At 51.1% G+C, this 19,018-nt stretch overlaps 9 protein-coding genes across 9 annotated transcripts; 6 read left to right on the top strand and 3 right to left on the bottom strand.

Annotated features, from left to right (window-relative positions):
- Window positions 1-641: 641 nt before the first annotated feature.
- Window positions 642-2,265, top strand: NUU61_002010 (Subtilisin-like protein; the record flags this gene model as incomplete). The annotated part of the gene is made up of 5 exons (XM_056652592.1): window positions 642-849; window positions 919-1,145; window positions 1,210-1,272; window positions 1,345-1,972; window positions 2,054-2,265. 5 exons carry the CDS (start codon window positions 642-644, stop codon window positions 2,263-2,265), a joined length of 1,338 nt encoding a protein of 445 aa, XP_056513659.1.
- Window positions 2,266-3,301: 1,036 nt separating this feature from the next.
- Window positions 3,302-3,957, top strand: NUU61_002009 (uncharacterized protein; the record flags this gene model as incomplete). The annotated part of the gene is made up of 3 exons (XM_056652591.1): window positions 3,302-3,605; window positions 3,688-3,770; window positions 3,850-3,957. The coding sequence occupies 3 exons, from the start codon at window positions 3,302-3,304 to the stop codon at window positions 3,955-3,957; spliced, it is 495 nt and encodes a 164-aa protein (XP_056513658.1).
- A 543-nt stretch (window positions 3,958-4,500) lies between these two features.
- NUU61_002008 (RNA polymerase II-binding domain-containing protein) lies at window positions 4,501-6,247 on the bottom strand (the record flags this gene model as incomplete). The annotated part of the gene is made up of 2 exons (XM_056652590.1): window positions 4,501-5,961; window positions 6,023-6,247. 2 exons carry the CDS (start codon window positions 6,245-6,247, stop codon window positions 4,501-4,503), a joined length of 1,686 nt encoding a protein of 561 aa, XP_056513657.1.
- A 549-nt stretch (window positions 6,248-6,796) lies between these two features.
- NUU61_002007 (uncharacterized protein) lies at window positions 6,797-7,072 on the top strand (the record flags this gene model as incomplete). Its single annotated transcript, XM_056652589.1, has 2 exons — window positions 6,797-6,981; window positions 7,039-7,072. 2 exons carry the CDS (start codon window positions 6,797-6,799, stop codon window positions 7,070-7,072), a joined length of 219 nt encoding a protein of 72 aa, XP_056513656.1.
- Window positions 7,073-7,525: 453 nt separating this feature from the next.
- NUU61_002006 (uncharacterized protein) lies at window positions 7,526-8,171 on the bottom strand (the record flags this gene model as incomplete). The annotated part of the gene is made up of 4 exons (XM_056652588.1): window positions 7,526-7,881; window positions 7,976-8,001; window positions 8,089-8,102; window positions 8,163-8,171. 4 exons carry the CDS (start codon window positions 8,169-8,171, stop codon window positions 7,526-7,528), a joined length of 405 nt encoding a protein of 134 aa, XP_056513655.1.
- A 426-nt stretch (window positions 8,172-8,597) lies between these two features.
- Window positions 8,598-11,168, top strand: NUU61_002005 (TFIIH/NER complex ATPase/helicase subunit SSL2; the record flags this gene model as incomplete). The annotated part of the gene is made up of 3 exons (XM_056652587.1): window positions 8,598-8,625; window positions 8,675-8,791; window positions 8,851-11,168. The coding sequence occupies 3 exons, from the start codon at window positions 8,598-8,600 to the stop codon at window positions 11,166-11,168; spliced, it is 2,463 nt and encodes an 820-aa protein (XP_056513654.1).
- A 637-nt stretch (window positions 11,169-11,805) lies between these two features.
- NUU61_002004 (questin oxidase family protein) lies at window positions 11,806-13,466 on the top strand (the record flags this gene model as incomplete). Its single annotated transcript, XM_056652586.1, has 5 exons — window positions 11,806-11,959; window positions 12,073-12,375; window positions 12,441-12,800; window positions 12,866-13,273; window positions 13,366-13,466. The coding sequence occupies 5 exons, from the start codon at window positions 11,806-11,808 to the stop codon at window positions 13,464-13,466; spliced, it is 1,326 nt and encodes a 441-aa protein (XP_056513653.1).
- A 425-nt stretch (window positions 13,467-13,891) lies between these two features.
- NUU61_002003 (uncharacterized protein) lies at window positions 13,892-15,394 on the top strand (the record flags this gene model as incomplete). Its single annotated transcript, XM_056652585.1, has 1 exon — window positions 13,892-15,394. One exon carries the CDS (start codon window positions 13,892-13,894, stop codon window positions 15,392-15,394), a length of 1,503 nt encoding a protein of 500 aa, XP_056513652.1.
- A 380-nt stretch (window positions 15,395-15,774) lies between these two features.
- Window positions 15,775-18,827, bottom strand: NUU61_002002 (glutamine-dependent NAD(+) synthetase; the record flags this gene model as incomplete). The annotated part of the gene is made up of 14 exons (XM_056652584.1): window positions 15,775-16,080; window positions 16,168-16,485; window positions 16,550-16,592; window positions 16,678-16,681; window positions 16,738-17,072; window positions 17,130-17,542; window positions 17,597-17,761; window positions 17,815-17,906; window positions 17,965-17,990; window positions 18,046-18,235; window positions 18,311-18,369; window positions 18,424-18,574; window positions 18,635-18,753; window positions 18,799-18,827. The coding sequence occupies 14 exons, from the start codon at window positions 18,825-18,827 to the stop codon at window positions 15,775-15,777; spliced, it is 2,250 nt and encodes a 749-aa protein (XP_056513651.1).
- Between the last annotated feature and the right edge of the window lie 191 nt (window positions 18,828-19,018).

Below are 19,018 nucleotides of genomic sequence, written 5' to 3'. Positions count from 1 at the left end.
TCGAGTGTTATTTACGTGATCCGCGAAAATCAGGCGGGGTCCTAGGGGGTGGCAGCCCCCTAGTGTAAGTAAAATATATAGTGAAAAATATATATATCTATATATGTAAAGCTTATGTTATAGTACATATCTAGCTATAGGAATTGTATTATACTATGGCTACGCTCTGTATATCTTTAGCCTCTACTAGGCGCTATGCGATACGCATAATCGGTAATTTTTTAACGACATAGCGTACATCGGGGTTAGAGAAGACTAGCCTTTAGTATATAGTAGTAAACTGTAGGATGTACTTAGTGGGGCGTGCTAGTATACAATTTCACTATATATAGCTAGCTTCAATTATAATTTTCACAATAATGACTCAACCTATCTTTATTCCAACCGTCTTCCTGAAGGAATTCCGCTAAACCTACTATAGCTAAAATGATTTTAAGAAATAATAACAGAAACCCTCCAAAGCAAAGTAATGAAGGAATCAGGATTATTCTGTGGAATACCAATACCCAATAGCATAGAACAACTCCGGGCACAGCTAGAAGGAAGTCCAACCGGTCAAAATAATGCTATATATAATATACCCTGATTAATTATTCCCCTTACCTAACCCGCTGCCTCCCTCTATCTTTCTTGAATGCAGAATGCGGCTTTTGTCCTCTCTACTTCTGTTCCAGGCGGCAACATGCTATGCCGTCAACCCACGGCTGTATAATTACCTAGCTCCTTCAAAGTCGACAGACACGCCACGCGAAGCACGCACGTTTCTCTTTAATGAAACGGGCAATGAGAGGCGAATTTCGAATGAACCGGAAGATGACGAAGAGAACGTGAACCACAAGCAGAGACGCGGTAAGACTCCTGGGATAGATATTCCCCAACAGAATTTATTCTGACATCGAATGTTGTTTTCCTTTTCAGACAATGATACCTTGGAAGCCCCAAAAATTCCACCCGAAGAAGCAGACAACACGAAAAATTCTCTGGAGAAAAGATACCGCTGGGAAGACATATATGCAGTTCAAAAAAACGCGCCCCCTGAGCTGATTCAAATCAGCGAGCCAGCAACATCGCTCTCCAATCTGTACCTTTTCTATATCTATGAGAAACCCGCGGGTCAAAATATCTACATCTATATTATCGACCGGGTGAGTTTTGTCCGTCATCTGAGAGGAAATCATCACTAGTGGCTTATCATAACTTCTCTCATAGGGTGTTGCCAACCCCGACGAGCTACGGAGAAGAGGAGTCCCCGGATGGGTGCACATAGCCCATGTACGATATTTGCATCCAATCAATTTCCTGATCAGAAGGAAATGATTAAGTATACTAACCCTTCCATGGTAGGAGCTTCCAATGCACCGAAGAAGGTCCGCCATCCAGACACAACATTCCAAAGACCACGGTGAGCACCCTGAAGTTGACGACGACCCTCGTTCCCATGGAACGGCGGAAGCGATCAAGGCTGCGGGCACTGAGTACGGAGCATCCAAAAATACGATTATAATACCGGTGAAAATTGGCCCAAACAGCTTCAGGGATCTTTATTACGGCATATTAGCAGCGGGACAGGATATCGATGCAAATAAGCACCGCCGCGCGAGAAGGTCTATTGTCCTTGTCTCGACTGGTAGCGATGTTCCGCTCTCAGAAGACTCAAACGAAAGCAAAAATTTTGCTGCACTTATCTCTAGACTCCAAACTCTTGGAGTTCCCTTTGTGACTGCCGCTGGGAATTCGGCCTTAAAACCAGACAGTCAGGGCCGCCCACGGGTCAACATCGACACTTCCCCAGCCGTCGTCGCAGCTAGAGGGCTCCCTATGTCGGTCGTAGGAAATGTCAACATGGAAGGAAACTTTGCAGCGGATTCCCAACGTGGATCTCTTCTCACTGGTAGCGCTGGTGGCATCTTTTCTACGGTGCTAGACAAGAATGGTCAACTGCCACGACACCTTCCGAGCGGAACCTCGGTCTGTAAGTTCTTTTTTCCCTTCTTCTTTTTCTTCTTCTACTTCCAAAGACCTACTAAATAACTAATGCTATTTACAATGATAGCTGCTCCACTTTGGGCGGGAGAAATGGCTAATACGATGTCAACGCCGAGGTTTCAAGCTGCTACACAGCAATTGTCTCTCCCCAACTTCGTGAGCTATGTGTTTCAGTATATGATACACCGCAGGACGTGCGTCCGGAATGGGAACCGAGTTTTGTGCAATGGAGTCACCGAAGAAGTTCAGCAATACTTCCGTTCCCGCGTGATATGTTAAGGGGTGATGGAGACGTGAATGATGTCTATGTGTATTGATGGATTCCCATTGTTCTCTTTGTATTTTTAGAGGGGAAAAAAGCGCTTTTAGATTTAGTTTGACAGCATTGGACTTCGTGGCAATATCCTGGGTCACTATGGCAGACGTGGTTTCTATACTTGATCGTCGCAGGGTGAGCTGTTGTAGTGGTCGGTATACAAGGTTGACTGATGTTGCCGGTCATCTAGTCAATTAAATCAGACAATAAGAATATCCCTAGGTGGCGGGGACCTTCGTGGACTTGCATTCCCGAGGAATTAGGGTAAACTCTCCCTTGCATACCCCCGAATGGCAACGTGCCTGATTTGTTGCTGTCGAAGAGTGAGTTGCCTCACAATATCTTTTTTACGAAGGATTGAATATCGAGTCGTGGTTTAAATCACTCCGCGGCAATTCATTTCATCAGTTTTGGCTGCTGGGGCTCACTATATCTCCAGTAGTGTGGATTGCACCACCGCATACCAGAATACCGCCTTTCCCCTAGAAGCCAGGGGGAATCAATCCGGTTTGTGTACATTCCTATGATTCACCGCGTAGCTTCCACTCGCAGTGCTTGTGTTGTACCTGGACTAGACGAAACCTCTCTGGAATCTCGGGGTTTCGTGATTCAAGGGAGAGAGAGGGAGTATTGTCCTCCCCTTCCTTCACTCGGACCAGTTAGGGCTTGCACGCGCTCTCCCTCGATAGGCAGTCTATCAACGCTTTCTTTTCCATTTTATTGCTTGGTACTCTCTTTCGACTCTTTCGCTTCGTATTGACTTGTTTCAACTCGACCACCCACGCAGCCAGTCCGGCTCTTGTCATTCTTTTGATGTCCACACGCTCTTTTTGACCAGCTTCTCTCTCAACACTCCAACAACAACAATCCTTTATTTTTTGCCCTTGTGGATCCACCATATAGCTAGAATCACTCGCGTTAGAGTCACTTCTCTCACTCCTTGGAAGCCCGTTGTTCTCCATCACGAACTATACACACAATCTCCACTTGAGAAGAAAAATGCGCTTCACCACTCTGACCTACCTCGCAACCCTCCTCTCCCTCACCACCGCCATCCCAGTCGTACACGACAGCAGCTCAACAACACCATCCCCCACAGCCACCACCAAGCCCTCGGGAACGGCGTCTGCATCAGCTTCGGCCTCGGCATCCTCCTCTCTCGCGCCGTACTCCTGCCCCAAGCACACGTACAAGCAATGCTGTCAGAGTCTGGAACAGACGTCTCACGAAGTGATTAAGCCGCTGGGTTCGCTGGTCCCGATTCTGAGCGGAGTGCAGGTCGGCTCGGCACTATCTTTCCAATGTATTTTACACTTCTCCGATTATTTCCAGCTCCCCTCTCTCATATCTCTCTCGATGATCAATGCTGATTATGTTCGTTGCAGGTAAACCAATGGGCGAGAATGATGCGCCCGATTCTTGTGATGCTCATGACTATACCCCCATGTGTTGCAGCAACAAGGGCTCGGTATGTATCTCTATAGTTTTCCTTGTTCTCCAGGAGCAAGAGGGGGCGGAAAAGTTTGTGCTAATATATCCTCTGCTAGGGCACTATCAACTCCTGCAAGTCGTTCGCCAAATCCAAGGAGGAGTACTACAAGAAGATGATGCATAAGCAGAGCCAAGCCGATATGATCAATGAGGTTGCCTCATGAATATGACTGCTTGGATGCAATAGGATGATATGTTCGAGGAAAGGAGAAGAGTAATGTAAGGGTGGACGAAAGTGTCTTCATTTTTATTTTCTCTATTTGATATTATTACCACTCTTTACCATGAATATTCTTGACTTTCTTGTTGGTTCTTTTTTTGAATTATTCCATGGGCTTGGGTTCTGTATTTCTTCTCTCCCTTTGCTCTATGGCCGCTGTGTCGGGGCCTGGATGGGAATAGCACCCACTCTCTTTGGCACTGCAATGAGGCTTTTCGAGTCGAGAATAAAGACATTTACGGCAAGATAATAATTGAAAATCACCTTAGTTGGCACCGGTCTTAGTCTACTCAACCCATTAGACCATCATGGGATGTTTATATTAATCATAGGAAATAAATGTGGTGTTGCGACCCTTCATATATATCCATTTAGTACATCATAGCTCAACACCTACGCCTGATAGCCAACCAGGGTTGTAATAGTACACCATATTCCGGTCATGTTGATTATCATGATATTTGATTTTGTCAAGTACATGGCTTGCTCATCGTTGACTACTGCCACCTGGTGGGGGCCCTCCCCAGCCTCCATGCTGACCCCCAGAATAAGGGGGAGGGAAGTAGAATTGCCCTGGGGGCATATGCTGGCCTGCACCCATGGACATAGAAGAAGCTTGGTACGGAGGAAAAGCAGAGTGGCTCATTTCTGGGCCGGGGGGAGGGAAGGGCATGCCCGGCATTTGTGAGGGTGGGTACGGGGGACAGGCACCGTGATAGTTTGGTGGAGGTGGGGGTGGAAAGCCAGGGTTGGACTGCATGGGAGGCTGGCCATACGGTGCACCATATGGATAAGGCTGATGAGGAGGGTAGGATACATTAGGGGGTGGGGGCTGATGATGAGTGGGCGGGAATCGTGGGGGAGATGATTCCCGTGGTGAATACGAGCTCTCATGGGTGCGTGATCGTCGCGGGGAACGACTTCTCGATCGTGATGAAGCATCATAGTGCGGACGAGCTCCATGCCGACGGGACTGGTCTCGACTTGGGGGCCGTGATTCGGATCGTCTGCTGTCCTGGCTCATGGAGCTGTCACTGTAACGTCGCCTGGGACCGTCCCGCGTTCGACTGCCGCTCCGACTCCGACCGCGAGAATCATATGGCTTCCTCTTTCTCATCTGCTGGCAGAATGCACGAGACCACCCGTAGTAGGTCTCTCCATCGAGGATATCACCGGTGATCTCATCCCGGTTGATCGTCTGACCCAGCTCATCAATGTCCGTATGGCCATCGCCCTTGATGAGATCATCCGCGCCATATATCCGATCCACATCTTTCAAAAAGTCTTTCAGAGCATGCACCAGTGACGCGTCCGCGGGGCCGCGTAGGAACTGCAGCGGCTTGATGGTATCAGGTCGGAGGGGAATGGTTGAATTGGGAATGATATGAGGGACTAAATTGGCGGCTGGGAGGTCGTAGTATGGGGTGGATGGATCTCCATGCGAAGGTGGCATGATAAAAGGCACCTCTTTTCCGGGGAGCTTCTTGGCCGCATCTGCTTGACCGACCTCGGCATCAGTGGATGACGGCGGGGCGGTCCCCAGTATGGCCGCATTTTTCACCACTTCCCGGAGTTTATCAATAAAGTCGGAACTAAAGTATCCGTGCTCGGACCAGATGTCGAGTAGATCATCTAGCCGCCGATGGTGGCGGGGGTGCTTCTGCCGATCATAGGCTGCTGCGTGTCCAAGTAGATCTACCAGGTATGGCTGCAGGGACCCGCTCGTGGTAGAGAAGGTGGCCGTGGAGTCCAGGTGGTATTTGCTGTGGTGCAGCAGATCATTGAGTAGATAGAGGATGTGGAGCTGCCGGCGTTTTGCTGACGGCCTGGGCCGAGCGCTTTCCTGGGAGGGCTCAAAGGAGCCCGCCAACACCACCAGATATTTAGCCCACCCCCCTACTCGGTTCGATGAAAAAGCAACATAGCGGAGCAACCAGAGCTTGCATGTCTGTGTGGGTCGAGGGGGTTTAGTAACAAAGATACGCGAGGCGAAGGTTGCAAGGTCAGACCTGGAGGTTCGCTGGGGAGCAGTGCGAGAGTGCGCGGTCGAGCAAGGAATGAAAGGTTGAAATTTCCTCACGGGGGACTGATGTAGGATCAGGACGCAAGAGGCAAGCACAGAAAGAGGCCTTTGCAATAGCGATCTGATGGGACGCCATTGGGAAGGTGGTTGTCTTCACTGGTCGCGGATCGCGGATCGCGGCGATCGCCAGCGCGATAGCACGTGACTCCATGGTACTTGCTGCAAGTATGTCGAAGTCTATAGTATCCAAGATGGATTCTTTTTTCTCTTATTCTTTTGCTGATTTCTATTAATTAAATCTCTGTTTACGTGGATATTATGGACTGTCAAGGTTGTCAAGTCAGAAGCAATATAAGCACCAAGTAATATGTGCCTCTGAATGATCTGCCTACTATCCATGAATTCCACCATGAAGCTGAGGGGGCACATAATACCCCACACTCACTAGAAAGCTCCAGAAAGCCCCGCGATGGCGTGAGAGACGAAAAATGAGGGCATCCCTGAGAGTTGGCTGATCTGATCCGGGTACCAGCTCCCTCGATCAGGCCATCTGCCGGCAGTAGTACCCGCAGCTGCGAGTCTCTTCACATCGATGGTCTGATTGTTGTGGATATAAAGATACCCTGCCCTCGTTCACGTCATGAATCTCAGCGCTCAGCTACCTTGAAACACCTCTATACAACTTGCCTTCTCTACTTATTTCCACTTCCAAGAGTCTTCCCGACCATACTCAACACCCAAATCCACCTTACTCTTCATCATGACTGCTGTTGCACAACTCGCCCGCCCTTCCATCCGGCGCTTCTCCGCGCATCGTCCCCGCCCCGACACTCGTGCGGCCCGTGCTGTCACCATGTCTTGCCTCGTGTCTGGCGTCGTGCTGCCCTTTGTACCCCCCGCTCTGGAGAGCTCCCGGCAAAAGAACTCGGGGTTGACTAGCAGCAAGTAAGCTCAAAGGCTCTTTCGATGCTGTCGGAAACACCGCTAATCACAACTATACAGGCCGCATCCGCCCCTCTGCTTCCATGCTCGCTAGTGGCACACCCGACCATGACTCGGATCTTGTTTTGCCTCGGTGCGGGCGCTGATGCAAGAACTCGATGGTGATGTGATGAATTTTGCCGGGGGCGTTGGGATGGGGCGTTGTGATCCTTTTGATACGCGAAAGAGCACGGTTTGTGCCAGGGTTAATCTTTGATGAGCAGAGAATGAAACATATCCAGAATTCGTTTGATCCTCGCCACCGATGGCATGCACTCGAGCTGAATTGGCAGCTCAACTATGCGCCAACCTGACCATCGATATAACTCGCAAGCTGAAATAATATACATACCCATGCCATTGGGTGGGCGCCAATAACACCACCCAAGTAGCGTAGATTGTCACCAGCACTGCTTCTACTGAGATATCCGTTTCGACGGTAGCAGAGGGCCTGTAGACCCGTCATATTCTTTTTAAACACACATGATGTACAAATTCCTCCAAGCCTTTAACTGAACCGGTTCCCACGAGGAGGCCGGAATGGTTCGGCCGCCTCATATTTCCCCTTCTCCAGCACGCGCTCGTTCTCGTTCATAGGCTCGTGCCGAGTCGGGGCCGGGTCATGCGAGGCTTCTGCACTGGGGGAGGCGACGTCGTCGTTGGCATTCTGGAACCGTGCCATATTTGCTCGCTTCAAGCTGGCATCGTCGCTTGGGGTTGAGGTAGGTGTGGACAGCGTGGCTCGTCGCCGGTCCGCAGCTTCCATGGCCTTGAGATGGGCCTTGCGCTTGTTTTCTGCATCAAATCTGGCGGCCCGGTCTGCATTGATTGATCGCTTGGCAAAATAATAGGCACCGCCGCCGGCTGGAAGAGGGTTTGTTAGCTTTCACCCGGAGGATATCGCCGGACTGGCCACTTTTCCCCATAAGCTGCGCTTAAGCACTAGCAAAATACTCACCAATGCAGAGACTGCCCCAACCAATCCTATTCACGGGGGATAGAAGTGTTTCATCAGCATTTGGGTTCCAAGTCGAGTTGGTATGCAATAGGGTGGGAAAATCGCATGCTCACCAGGTAGATCTGATCTAGATGCCGAGTACAGTTAGCAAACAACGCAATTCAAACTGCAGAGGATAAACACATACTGTATTCATGGCGAACTGTAGCCCACTTAACCTTGAAGGAAGAGGAAAATGTGCGGAGCTCCCTACGTCAGTCGCCGGCCCGATCGGAGATCGCTGCCTCAGGCGCACAGGCCTTATCAACCAGACAGTTCCCCGAGGCTTCACCCACGTCTCTTCCCTTCAACCTTTCTTCTCTCAGCATCTTTGCCACTGTTCCGACGCCGCTTATTATCTGCGGATTTCTCTCACACAACTGACGGCATCTTCTTTCGCTATCTTCGAGTCGTGTTCGATCGCTATCAGTCGGCCGCGCCGCCTGATTTCTGCGGCCCAGACCTGTCCGTGGCATGCAGAACTGAAGCAACTTTCACAGGGCGTTGATCGCCTCACTGCCCGAATATCCTTTGCTTGCTTTCAATCAGGCTATCAGCTAAATTTCTTGGCTAAAACTTCGCCATGCCTGCCAAACGCAAAGCGACTGATAGTAGGTATTCTACTCGTCTGCCGGGTAACAGACAACTGACGATATTCAGGTGGTCGGTCCAGCGGATCCTCGAAGCGGCCCACGCCAGTTCCCGACGTGACGGAAATCTCCAGCAGCGATGAATACTCGGACCAGGAAGAAGCGCCAGAGGAACACAACTTGAAAGGTAGAGTCTAGTGCTCTGCTCACATGAAGTGATCCAGATGCTAAAAAGTGAGACTAAAGAGGTCGTCAACAAGTTCTCCTTGGAGTCGTTCAGCAAAAAGGGGCAGTTGGAAAAGACGGATCCCCGGTTTGGTTACAAAGATCTCTCGTCTCTTCCACTCAAGCGCGACCACTACAATCGGCCTCTATGGATCGAACCGGTGAAAGGCACCATCACCCTGGAGAGTTTCTCGCCACTGGCGCCTCAGGCACAGGATTTCTTGACAACTATTGCGGAGCCGCTCTCTCGTCCGACCCACCTGCACGAATACCGTTTGACCGGACATAGTTTGTATGCGGCCGTGTCGGTGGGTCTCAAGCCCCAGGATATTGTTGCGTTTTTGGATCGGTTGTCAAAGACCCCACTGCCTGAAAGCATCCGGTCTTTCATCATTGAGTTCACCAAGTCCTACGGGAAAATCAAGATGGTCTTGAGGCACAACCGCTACTATGTGGAAACAACCGACCCTCAAATGCTCCAGCGACTTCTGAAAGATGAGGTGATTGGACCTCAAAGATTGGACAACACTGAAGGCATTATCGAACGGGCCGCTCCCAAGATGGGAGGTCTTGTGATTCCTGGAACGAAAGATGCTGCCGGCGTTCGAGAGACCACTCAGCAAGAAGCATCGGCTAACCGGGATGATAATCAAGACGGCGTGGTCGACTATGGCATCGACGATGTTGGTGAGGATGAGAACGAGGAAGCAATCACGTATAGTTTCGAGATCCCCAATTCTGGGGTCGAAGTGGTCAAGGCCCGGTGTCAAGCGATTGGGTGCCCTGCCCTGGAGGAGTATGACTTTCAGGGAGACACAGTCAATCCTAATTTGGACATGGATCTCAAGCCTGCGGCGCGGATCCGTTCATACCAGGAGAAGAGTCTGAGTAAAATGTTTGGTAACGGGCGAGCAAAGAGTGGCATCATCGTTCTTCCTTGCGGCGCTGGTAAGACTTTGGTGGGAATTACCGCAGCGGCAACAATCAAGAAGGGCACCATTGTACTCTGCACCAGCTCCATGTCCGTGGTTCAGTGGCGGAACGAGTTTTTGCGATGGACGACTATCGATCCCAGCGACATCGCCATTTTCACGTCGGATCACAAGGAGAAATTCAAGCGATCCACCGGGATTATTGTCTCCACCTACTCCATGGTGTCCCAGACTCGAGCCCGGTCTTACGACGCCCAGAAGATGATGGACTGGCTTCAATCACGGGAATGGGGTATGATGATTCTTGACGAGGTGCACGTCGTGCCAGCCTCGATGTTTCGAAAAGTCACGTCTGCGATCGCTGCACAGAGCAAACTGGGTCTTACGGCAACCTTGCTTCGAGAAGACGATAAGATCAAGGATTTGAACTTTCTGATCGGGCCAAAGCTTTACGAAGCGAATTGGATGGAGCTTGCGGCACAGGGCCATATTGCCAAGGTCCAGTGTGCCGAAGTATGGTGTCCGATGACCACCGAGTTCTACTCGGAATACCTGCGAGAAAGCTCGAGGAAGCAGGCACTGCTCTACATTATGAACCCGCGCAAATTCCAAGCGTGCCAGTTCCTCATCGACTTCCACGAGAGGCGCGGGGACAAGATCATTGTGTTTTCAGACAACGTGTATGCCTTGGAGCGGTATGCACTCAAACTGAACAAGGCATATATCTACGGCGGCACCCCTCAAAATGAACGCATGCGCATTTTGGAGAACTTCCAGCATAATGAGCAGGTCAACACCATCTTCTTGTCCAAGATCGGGGATACCTCACTGGATCTGCCCGAGGCCACCTGTTTGATCCAGATTTCCTCCCACTATGGATCGCGTCGTCAGGAGGCCCAGCGACTGGGCCGAATTCTGCGGGCCAAGCGCCGCAATGACGAGGGTTTCAATGCATTTTTCTACTCCTTGGTATCCAAGGACACCCACGAAATGGTCTATTCGGCCAAACGCCAGGCATTCCTGATCGATCAGGGTTACGCATTCAAGGTCATCACCCATCTTCAGGGGATCGACAATTGCGAAGGAATCTCGTACTCGACCCCGGCAGAACGCCGCGAGCTTCTGCAGGAAGTCATGCTACAGAATGAATCCTCGGCCGATGTCGAGCAGGTCACCGATGATCTATTCTCCATGCGCTCGGGCAAGCGACCCCCGGCCAAGAAGCCCACTGCCAAACGGAGTGCCGCCACGCTCAGTGGCCTGGCGGGCGGCGACGACATGGCATATATTGAATATAACAAGAGCAAGAATAAGCAGCTCAAGGACAAGGCTGGTCACCATCCTCTGTTCAAGAAGATGGAGCGGGAGCGACAAAAGCGGAAGAAGGAGCGAGAGTCGATGAAATAGAGCGGGGGGTTGGGGGTCTGGTCTCCGGCACAGTTCTGATATTTATCTCTTGCATTCATCTAGAATGAAATCTATCCGATTTTCAGCTGTGATAGGTACCTAGTACTACCTAGTACTACCTAGTATTTGAAGTTTTCGTGCTTACACCTACATATATGTTCATCTTAACGCGGTTTCAATTAATATCTCCTGATAACTAGAAACAAAAAACAAAATATAGCATGACTCGATGGATATACGCTCAAGCGGACCCCAACCCGGTCAATCCTGATGTCATCGTGCGCCAAGTGAATAATCGGCCTCCGCTCATAGGCCTGACCCAGTGGTGTATTGTAGAAGTGCTCTCTCTGAAATCCCCGCAGAATCTCATTACGACATAAAATAGGGACCCATGCGCCCCGGGATTGTATTTCCAAACCCTGGACTACTGAGGACCAGACTGGGTTTATTATCTGTACCTGCGTTAGCGAGAGGCCGGGTTTCTTGGAAGATTGTCGACTGTCTTCGACGATCGAGCTTGTCTTCCTTGACGTGTGTCACACCTACCCTTCGTCCGTCACTGCCCGCAGTCTTGCGAGGTCGATCCCAGACCTTCTCGTTAAGCATCCGTTTCCTCTCCGCGGCTTCCCGCCCCGCAATGGCTTCTGCAACCACCATCCACTTGTCCCCCGCAACAGACTCGGGCGTTTTTAGCTCGGGAGTGAGGGAGGATGCAGCTCGCACGGCGAGTGAATTGCTGCAGGAGGATATGGAGCTGCATCATGTCTTCTTCAATAACCAAGGGTTCCACAGTAGGTGTTTTCTTCTCATTTTCTTCTCATTTTCATCTTATTTGTTGGTAAAACCATACAATATAGAATGAACTGCATCAGTCCATCATCAAACCCAATCTGACGATGCCCAGATCATATCGCGCACGAGGTCCTTACCCTATACGCCTTGGGCGCCACGCCAGAGCATATCCGGGCCGGCTACAACCGAAATAAGAGCTACCAGCGGCCAGTTTTCCCCACGGACAAGAGCGTTGTTTCCGCACTGCACGAGCCGACCAAGTTCTACGAGTATTGTGGGAAGGACGAGCACTACCCCAATTTCCTGGCGTTCTTCCAGCATGAGATCGATGCCAAGGGCGTCGGTCCGGTACTGAGGGAGTATCTGTTTGCCGGGGACGAGCGAGCAGAAGATATGCTGTCGCGGCTGTGGGGTGGTGAGTGCTACAAGTCATAGATATCCTTGCCGCCCTGTATTGTCGACAGACTAAAACCCGCCCAGGTCTCATTCACCCGCTGATCCATTTGGGGTTCGCACTGGAATTCAATCAGCCCGCCATTGTCGCTCAGGCTCTTGCGCAGACGGCCGTTCACAGAAGCTGGATCGGGAGCGCATTCTTCCTGCCTGCCGAGAAGTTGGCGGGCGGGATTGGAAAGCCAGGACCCAAGCCAGTTTCCCAGCTCTTGGCTGAGATCCGCCAGGATCAAACCCTTACCCACAGTGTGCAATGGTCGGACTCGGATAAATTCAGAGATGGAGTCCTGGGTCGAGCTCCGCAGCAGATGCTGGACTATGCGGCTCAGTTCACCGTGTCTGCGGACCAGATGGAAGCCCGATTGGCGGACATGATCAACACCGTTGGTGAGTTGAGACTCAGGGAAGATGACAAGACGACAGCTCCACTGACTCCAGATGAACCGCGCAAGTCTACTATACCAGTGCTGCGCAGCGGCCGACCAAAGAGATCAGATTCGACTTTTTCTTCATCCACGCCGTCAACTCGTCCATCTTCTTCTCCAAGATCATTCAGCTTCCGTTCCTGGACCAGGAGACTAGGATCCGTATGCTGGAGTGGAAAGGCCGCATGGATCTTCTGATGTATGTGTCTCGCGGTGCGCCAGACCTGCTGTTAGACGAAATCGCCAGGTATCCTGCCAAGGATGACTGGCCGACCCTCTTCGAACGCAGCATCGCACACCCCAGTGACGATGGGCATCTGGCCAAGTTGGTGCGAGCTGTCGCGCACGGACAGAAGGTGTGCCAGGCATTTGAGGGCCAGGACCTGCAGCCCATGCCACTTTCTGGGGATCTTTGGCTCAAGATCGGGAACATGGGTGAGTGGCGACATCTTTCCATATATTTCTAGACAGCTGTGATATGCTGTCCTTCTCAATCACTGTTGGCATCACTGCTAATTACTCAACAGCTGTTGACTCCACTGTTGAGGAGGGAGAGCAACCGATGTGGATCCGCTCTGCGGGCTTCGATGAGGCATGGGCACGGTTCAAACCTCGCGCTCATGCGTGACTGGGGTGGAATTAAATTGAGAATGGGATTTAAACCCACAGACTGCAGCTTTGTTTTCATCTATCGTGCTTTCTCGCATGGCCTGTTGCATTGGTCACATTCAAATTGATCCGAGGTTGAAGTATGGTTTCGCTCTTGCAGCTACAGTGGGTCTGCTTTGTTGATGACGCCAGCGGCTTTAACATTATTGTAGTTGGGAAGAGCAGTACTCGGAAGCCCAAATGGAGAAAGCCACAATTCAACCCAGTCAACAGAAAACGAAAGAAGTATTTTCCGACGAAAAGAAAGTAGGAGAAGACAGAACGGAACGACATAGTGATGGGGATCACGTGGAGTGGGGCTCCCCAACATTCGCCTTGCTCTTTTCACTCTTTTCTTTCGACTCGACTAAACATTTACCTTTCCAAGGTTGCTACTCTTTCATCATGGCCGGCGACGATCCCGAGAAGAATACCCCCCACTCCTGGGGGAGACCCCAGCAACAGGGCTGGCCCGAGGATGAGAGCAATCCATTTGTCACCTTCCGCCGTTTCGCCGATGAGCAGGTCTCGTCCGTACTACAATCCGTCACAGGCCTACCATCGAGCGTGACCCCACCTCCCCGTGATAGCTGGGCTATATTCACCGACGATAGTGGCCATAAGAGCATTCTCTCTCAGCAGAGAAACGGCGGAGAGCCGTCGAGGGAGCGGGACTATACACAAGACCGCGACGCGGGCGACAACCCTCCCGGAGATTCAAATGATCGAGTCCCAAGCAACCGCGATAAACCCCCATCTCAATCATCTCGATCGCATTGGCCTGAGCAGGAAGAAATGTGGCGATCGCAGCCAAGAAAGAAGACTTCAGATTTCTTCGGCCTCGACTCATTCTTCGACCGGTTCTGGCTCGAAGATCACCTCCTCCCATCCTCCTCGCGCCTCTTCCACCCACACCACCCTTTCTTCCTCCCCGAAATGTTCGAGGATACCGACTCGCCCACGTGGCCCATCGCATACATCATGTTCAGCCCATATTCGCCCCTGCATCTCGAACGCCAGGCCTACTACCGAGCGCATCGTGAGGGAGGTGTGTTTTCTTCCTTGATGTCGTCTCTGCGACTTGATTCAGACCGCGATCCTTCGGAACCCCAGTGGCGCGAGGCATTTGAGGATTTGCTCCGACTGGAAAATGGAAAGCCAATGCTCGATCACGAGCCCTCGGCGGTCAGCAAGACCGAGAACGGCAAGGATTGGCTTCACGGGCTGGTAAAGCGAGGTAGTTTGGGCGATCGATGGAAGTACGTGTCCGGCGCGGATGGCCAGCCTTGGTCGGGTATTACGTTTTCGGGTCGCGCGGACCATGACCGACCTCTGCCCGAGAAAGAATCGGCCAAACGGGATGAAAAGCGTCAGTTGGGAGCAGAGCAGGAAGACGCCGACGTCGAGCTGGACTTGTACGATCGATTTCTGCAAGATATTGAAGACCGAGAACGGGAGTTTTTCCGAGGTGCTTCCGAAAGTCCTCTGTTGCGTTTTCTTCTCGACGAGCGCCGACGACAGCAAGACGAACTCGACCAATATCAGCGGAGCTTCCCACGGGTTGAGAACGAGCACGGTAATGAAAATGCCGACAGCTGGTTGGATCTCGTGTCGGGCGGAAACAGGAAAACCGTCCCGGAGGATCCTCGAGACTCGACGCCCGCAGTGGAGGCGAAGCAGACTGAGCCGACACCCCCGCGTGTCATTTCCACCATGACTCGGAAAGAACGCGTGCAGCATGGCGATGGCTCAGTCCAGACCAAGATTGTCAAAACCAAGCGCTTCGCTGATGGTCGCGAAGAGAGCGACGAGTCTGTCGAGGTGTCTCATCCACACCCTCAACATGAGGATGGCTCCTCGTCTGAAACAGAAAAGCGGTCCAAAAATGGCTGGTTCTGGAAAGACTGAGCTTTGTTTGGATGGGCATATTCATGATATCACGAAATCTTTGCTTATTTTCTCTTTTTCTTCACTGATATGCCATGTATATAGGCTTGGTTGACTAGGACTGCTCATCAGCGGTTTCTTTTGTTTTCTTCTTTCAATAGCTCCTGCCATCCTCGAGTGTCTACTTCTGACTGCCCTGATCCTGTACCATACTTTTTGAACCTTGAGAATGTCGCCAACGCTGCCTAGTGTGGTCGGTACCTATAGGTGCTCACAAGCCCTTTTTTTTTTTTTCATGAGATGTGAATCCCATGCATTAAAACAGACTGTATTCGCAACTACCAAAAGTCGACAATCGATCCCAATACCCTATAAAAGCCAGACAGCTGATTTCTTCGATATTAATCCGCCTTGACGCTCTTCTTCTGCGCCTTTCCTGCCGTCCACCCCTTGGACTCCCAGAATTTGACATTCTCCTCCATTTTCTTGTATGCCCATGTGAAAGACGGGTCTGTGATGCGAGAAAGAAGGAAGTCACTGTTAGTCCCCAAGTCCCAGATTGAAATGACATATTGAGTGACTCTCAAAAGGATTTGTTGCAACTTACACAAGAACTGGCGCATATCAAAGCGGTTGTCTTCGGGAGAATACTGCTCGGCGTGATAGCTCGGAGTGAGCACAGTGAGTTTGTGCCGGTTGATGGCATACTAAGGTGGAAATATGATAATGTTAAAAAGAGAATTCCCAGGCCCAAGTCCAAGTTCAAACAAAAAAAAAAGAGAATGAGAACATACGTTGTAGAAAAAATGGCGCGTCTTCTCGTAGATCTCACGCGGGCTGTACTCGTTGCCCCACAGATGCAAGAGCTTCTCGTACATCGACCATGGACCCAGCTTGGACACCTTGCGCAGGTAGCCGAATGTGCTCAGTTCGGCGTACGTGACTCCCATGTCAGCTTCGTCGGATTGCACATAGGTGGCGGTGATGGGCTCGAGCTCGGCGGTGGGCGTGGCATGCAGGAATTCTTCGAGCATGGGAACGTTGAAGCTGTGGCCGGCCCAGGAAATGAATTTCTTGAGGTCTACTTTGCTCACAGAGCCGATGGGATTGAGCTAAATTGAAATGAGTTTTGGAACCAGAAGAAGAAGAACAAGGAAGAAAAAAAAAAGGACTCACATCAGCGGAGCTGGCATCGTATTTGGTAAGATAACCCCGTAGACTAGATGTTACCGGTGTATTAGCAAAATAATGGAATAGCGACAAGAATCATTCGTGGGGTAGCGACTACAGGGACTAAATCATACCATTCTGAAGGATTGGTTAGGATCATCTTCAGCACGAAGGCAAAGGTATTAGGAACTTACCATCGACATTGGACGACGCAAGGACCAGCAGTCCACCACCGCCAGGCCGCTGACGAACCGTTGGCAACAGCGAGGCAAAAAGATATGAAAGAACCATTCTGAGACGTGCTTGAACGTTCTGCAAAGCGGCGTTCTCGGTGGGACTTCCTCCGTGGACTTTGAACCGGGGCTGGAAATTGGTGATGACTGTGAAAAGATTCATGATGGCCGTGATCACGGTGTCGAAATTGAAGTCGACGTGATAGGAGCCAATCTCCGAGGCCAGCATCGTTGATCGATCTCTTGTCTCTTTGCTAGAGTTTGACGTGCCCATATAGCTGGTATGGAAGATGCACCTGTAAAATAATAAGCCAATTTGTCGTGAACATGGAGTCGAGAGCCGTAAGACTCACTTGCAAATCTCCTGACTGGAGCTGGGCAGCCAGTTCGAGTCTGCAGGTTTTGCACAAAGCCGGCGAACATCTTTGATCACCTGTTCGTTCCCTTCCTTGACAGCCTTCAAGACCTCGCGACACATCGAGTGCACAATGACAGCCGTGGCGCAACTGTCAATACCCCCGCTGAGGGGCAGGAAGAACCCGGCAGCGCCGCATCTTCGGAGATAATCCCACAGCCAGCAGGCCGGCCCAAGAGCGATTTCTTCCTCTGGGGGGTGGTATCGGGGTTTGATCGGCTCAGAAGGAGCAAGGCCAGGGTCTGCCTCTTCACTTTGGCGAGAGAGCCTCGTGTCAAGGTCAAGGCGGACATAAGGAGCTTGCTTGCTCGCTTGCATGCCTCGGCTTTTGCTAGAGCGATAGGCCCGGACCTATTCAGTATTAATACGATGCCAGTTTGCAAGAGTAGTATAAGGGAAACGCACATCTTCGATGTCCACAGTTGCGGTGACAACTTCAACATCATTCAACGAGAATTGCGACCCTTGAGCCACGATGTCCCCGTTGATGACGATCATCGCACAACCATCGTAGTAGAGCCGGTCACCGTCACACCCTTGCTGGTTGGCGTAGAGATAGATTCCGCCGCTCTGTCACCCGTAAGTTTAGTGGTATAGCAACAGCAGCAGCAATATTTCCTTACCACTTTGGTAGCTTGAGCAATGAGGTTGATTCGAGTGTCCAGCTTCTTCAGCTCATGGTGGCTGCCGGAGGAATTCGAGATAATCTCCACACCTAGGCCATGTCAGAAAACGGACCTGTAACTAACCTACAAAGATCTAAAACAGCTTACCAGCCAGCCCATAAGGAATATGAGGGCTGTTCATGTCCAATGTCAGCGGTCTTCACCCCACACAGATGCGCAAGAACCTACCCGTTCGGAGTGAAAAGTTCCTCGCACGTCTCCAGCCCCAAGCAAGTGTCTCTCGTGCTGATAACTGCGTCACCAAAAGGAATCTTGTACTGGCCGGTGATCTTTCCGACAATCTGCTCCAAGTAATAGTCCTCCACCTCTTGTGGACGCTGCCATGGGGTGAAGTGGCGGTGTTCTCTATAATTACCGTCTTGATGCAGATGATGCCGGCATAAGCGCTTGATTTAATATGACGTTGGGTAAAATAAAAAAAAAAAGGACAGACCATTGGCGAGCCACATTTTGGGCCGGATCAAGACAATCTTTCGATTGTAGAAAATCACTCTGAACAAGGATCTGTTAGACGAAGTCCGGAATATCCAGGATGGGTGTACTTACCGACAGTTGTAAGCCACGTTCCGGTGGCGGACTGGCATGCCCACATCGACAACAATATCCTGGCAGTCAGGATGATCGACAATGCGGGCGAACATTTCCCAGGAGTGCAGGAAGGTATCGCCCTCTAGGAACCCATCGAGAACTCCATATCCTATAAAGAGCTTGTCAACCTCCGTCTCGAGCTGCTAGAGTCCCGTATCCATTCTCTTACCGGTGATCTCGAGCTCTGGGCCCACGCGCAAGGTAGCACCAGCGGCCTTGGCTTTGCGAATGCTTTCAATAATGCGGGCTGTGTTCCCCTCAAAGTCCAGGGCCCATTGATTGAGCGAGCTAGAGGGTCAGCCAGGAGTTTTCAGGTTTCCGGAATGTCCCTACCATGTCGCCAGGGTCACCAGATGGCCCATGATGAAGTTTCTTCCCAAGAAAAGGCGTGTTGTGTGTTGCCGGAGAAGCAATGGACTTCCGCACGAAATCAGAATGATGCCGGCCACGTGTGTGGGGAGCGGCAGTTCCCCGCTCGGTGGGTAATTTGTGACGGAAATGTTACTATCACCTCTCTCTGAGGGCGCTATCTCGGCCCAAACCCGATGTCAAT

Source organism: Penicillium alfredii (assembly GCF_028826965.1).
Source record: "Penicillium alfredii strain IBT 34128 chromosome Unknown utg000004l_segment0_segment0, whole genome shotgun sequence".
Classification (NCBI taxonomy): domain Eukaryota; kingdom Fungi; phylum Ascomycota; class Eurotiomycetes; order Eurotiales; family Aspergillaceae; genus Penicillium; species Penicillium alfredii.
Note: the sequence above shows the minus strand (reverse complement) of the source record. Positions and strands in the feature narration are given on the sequence as shown.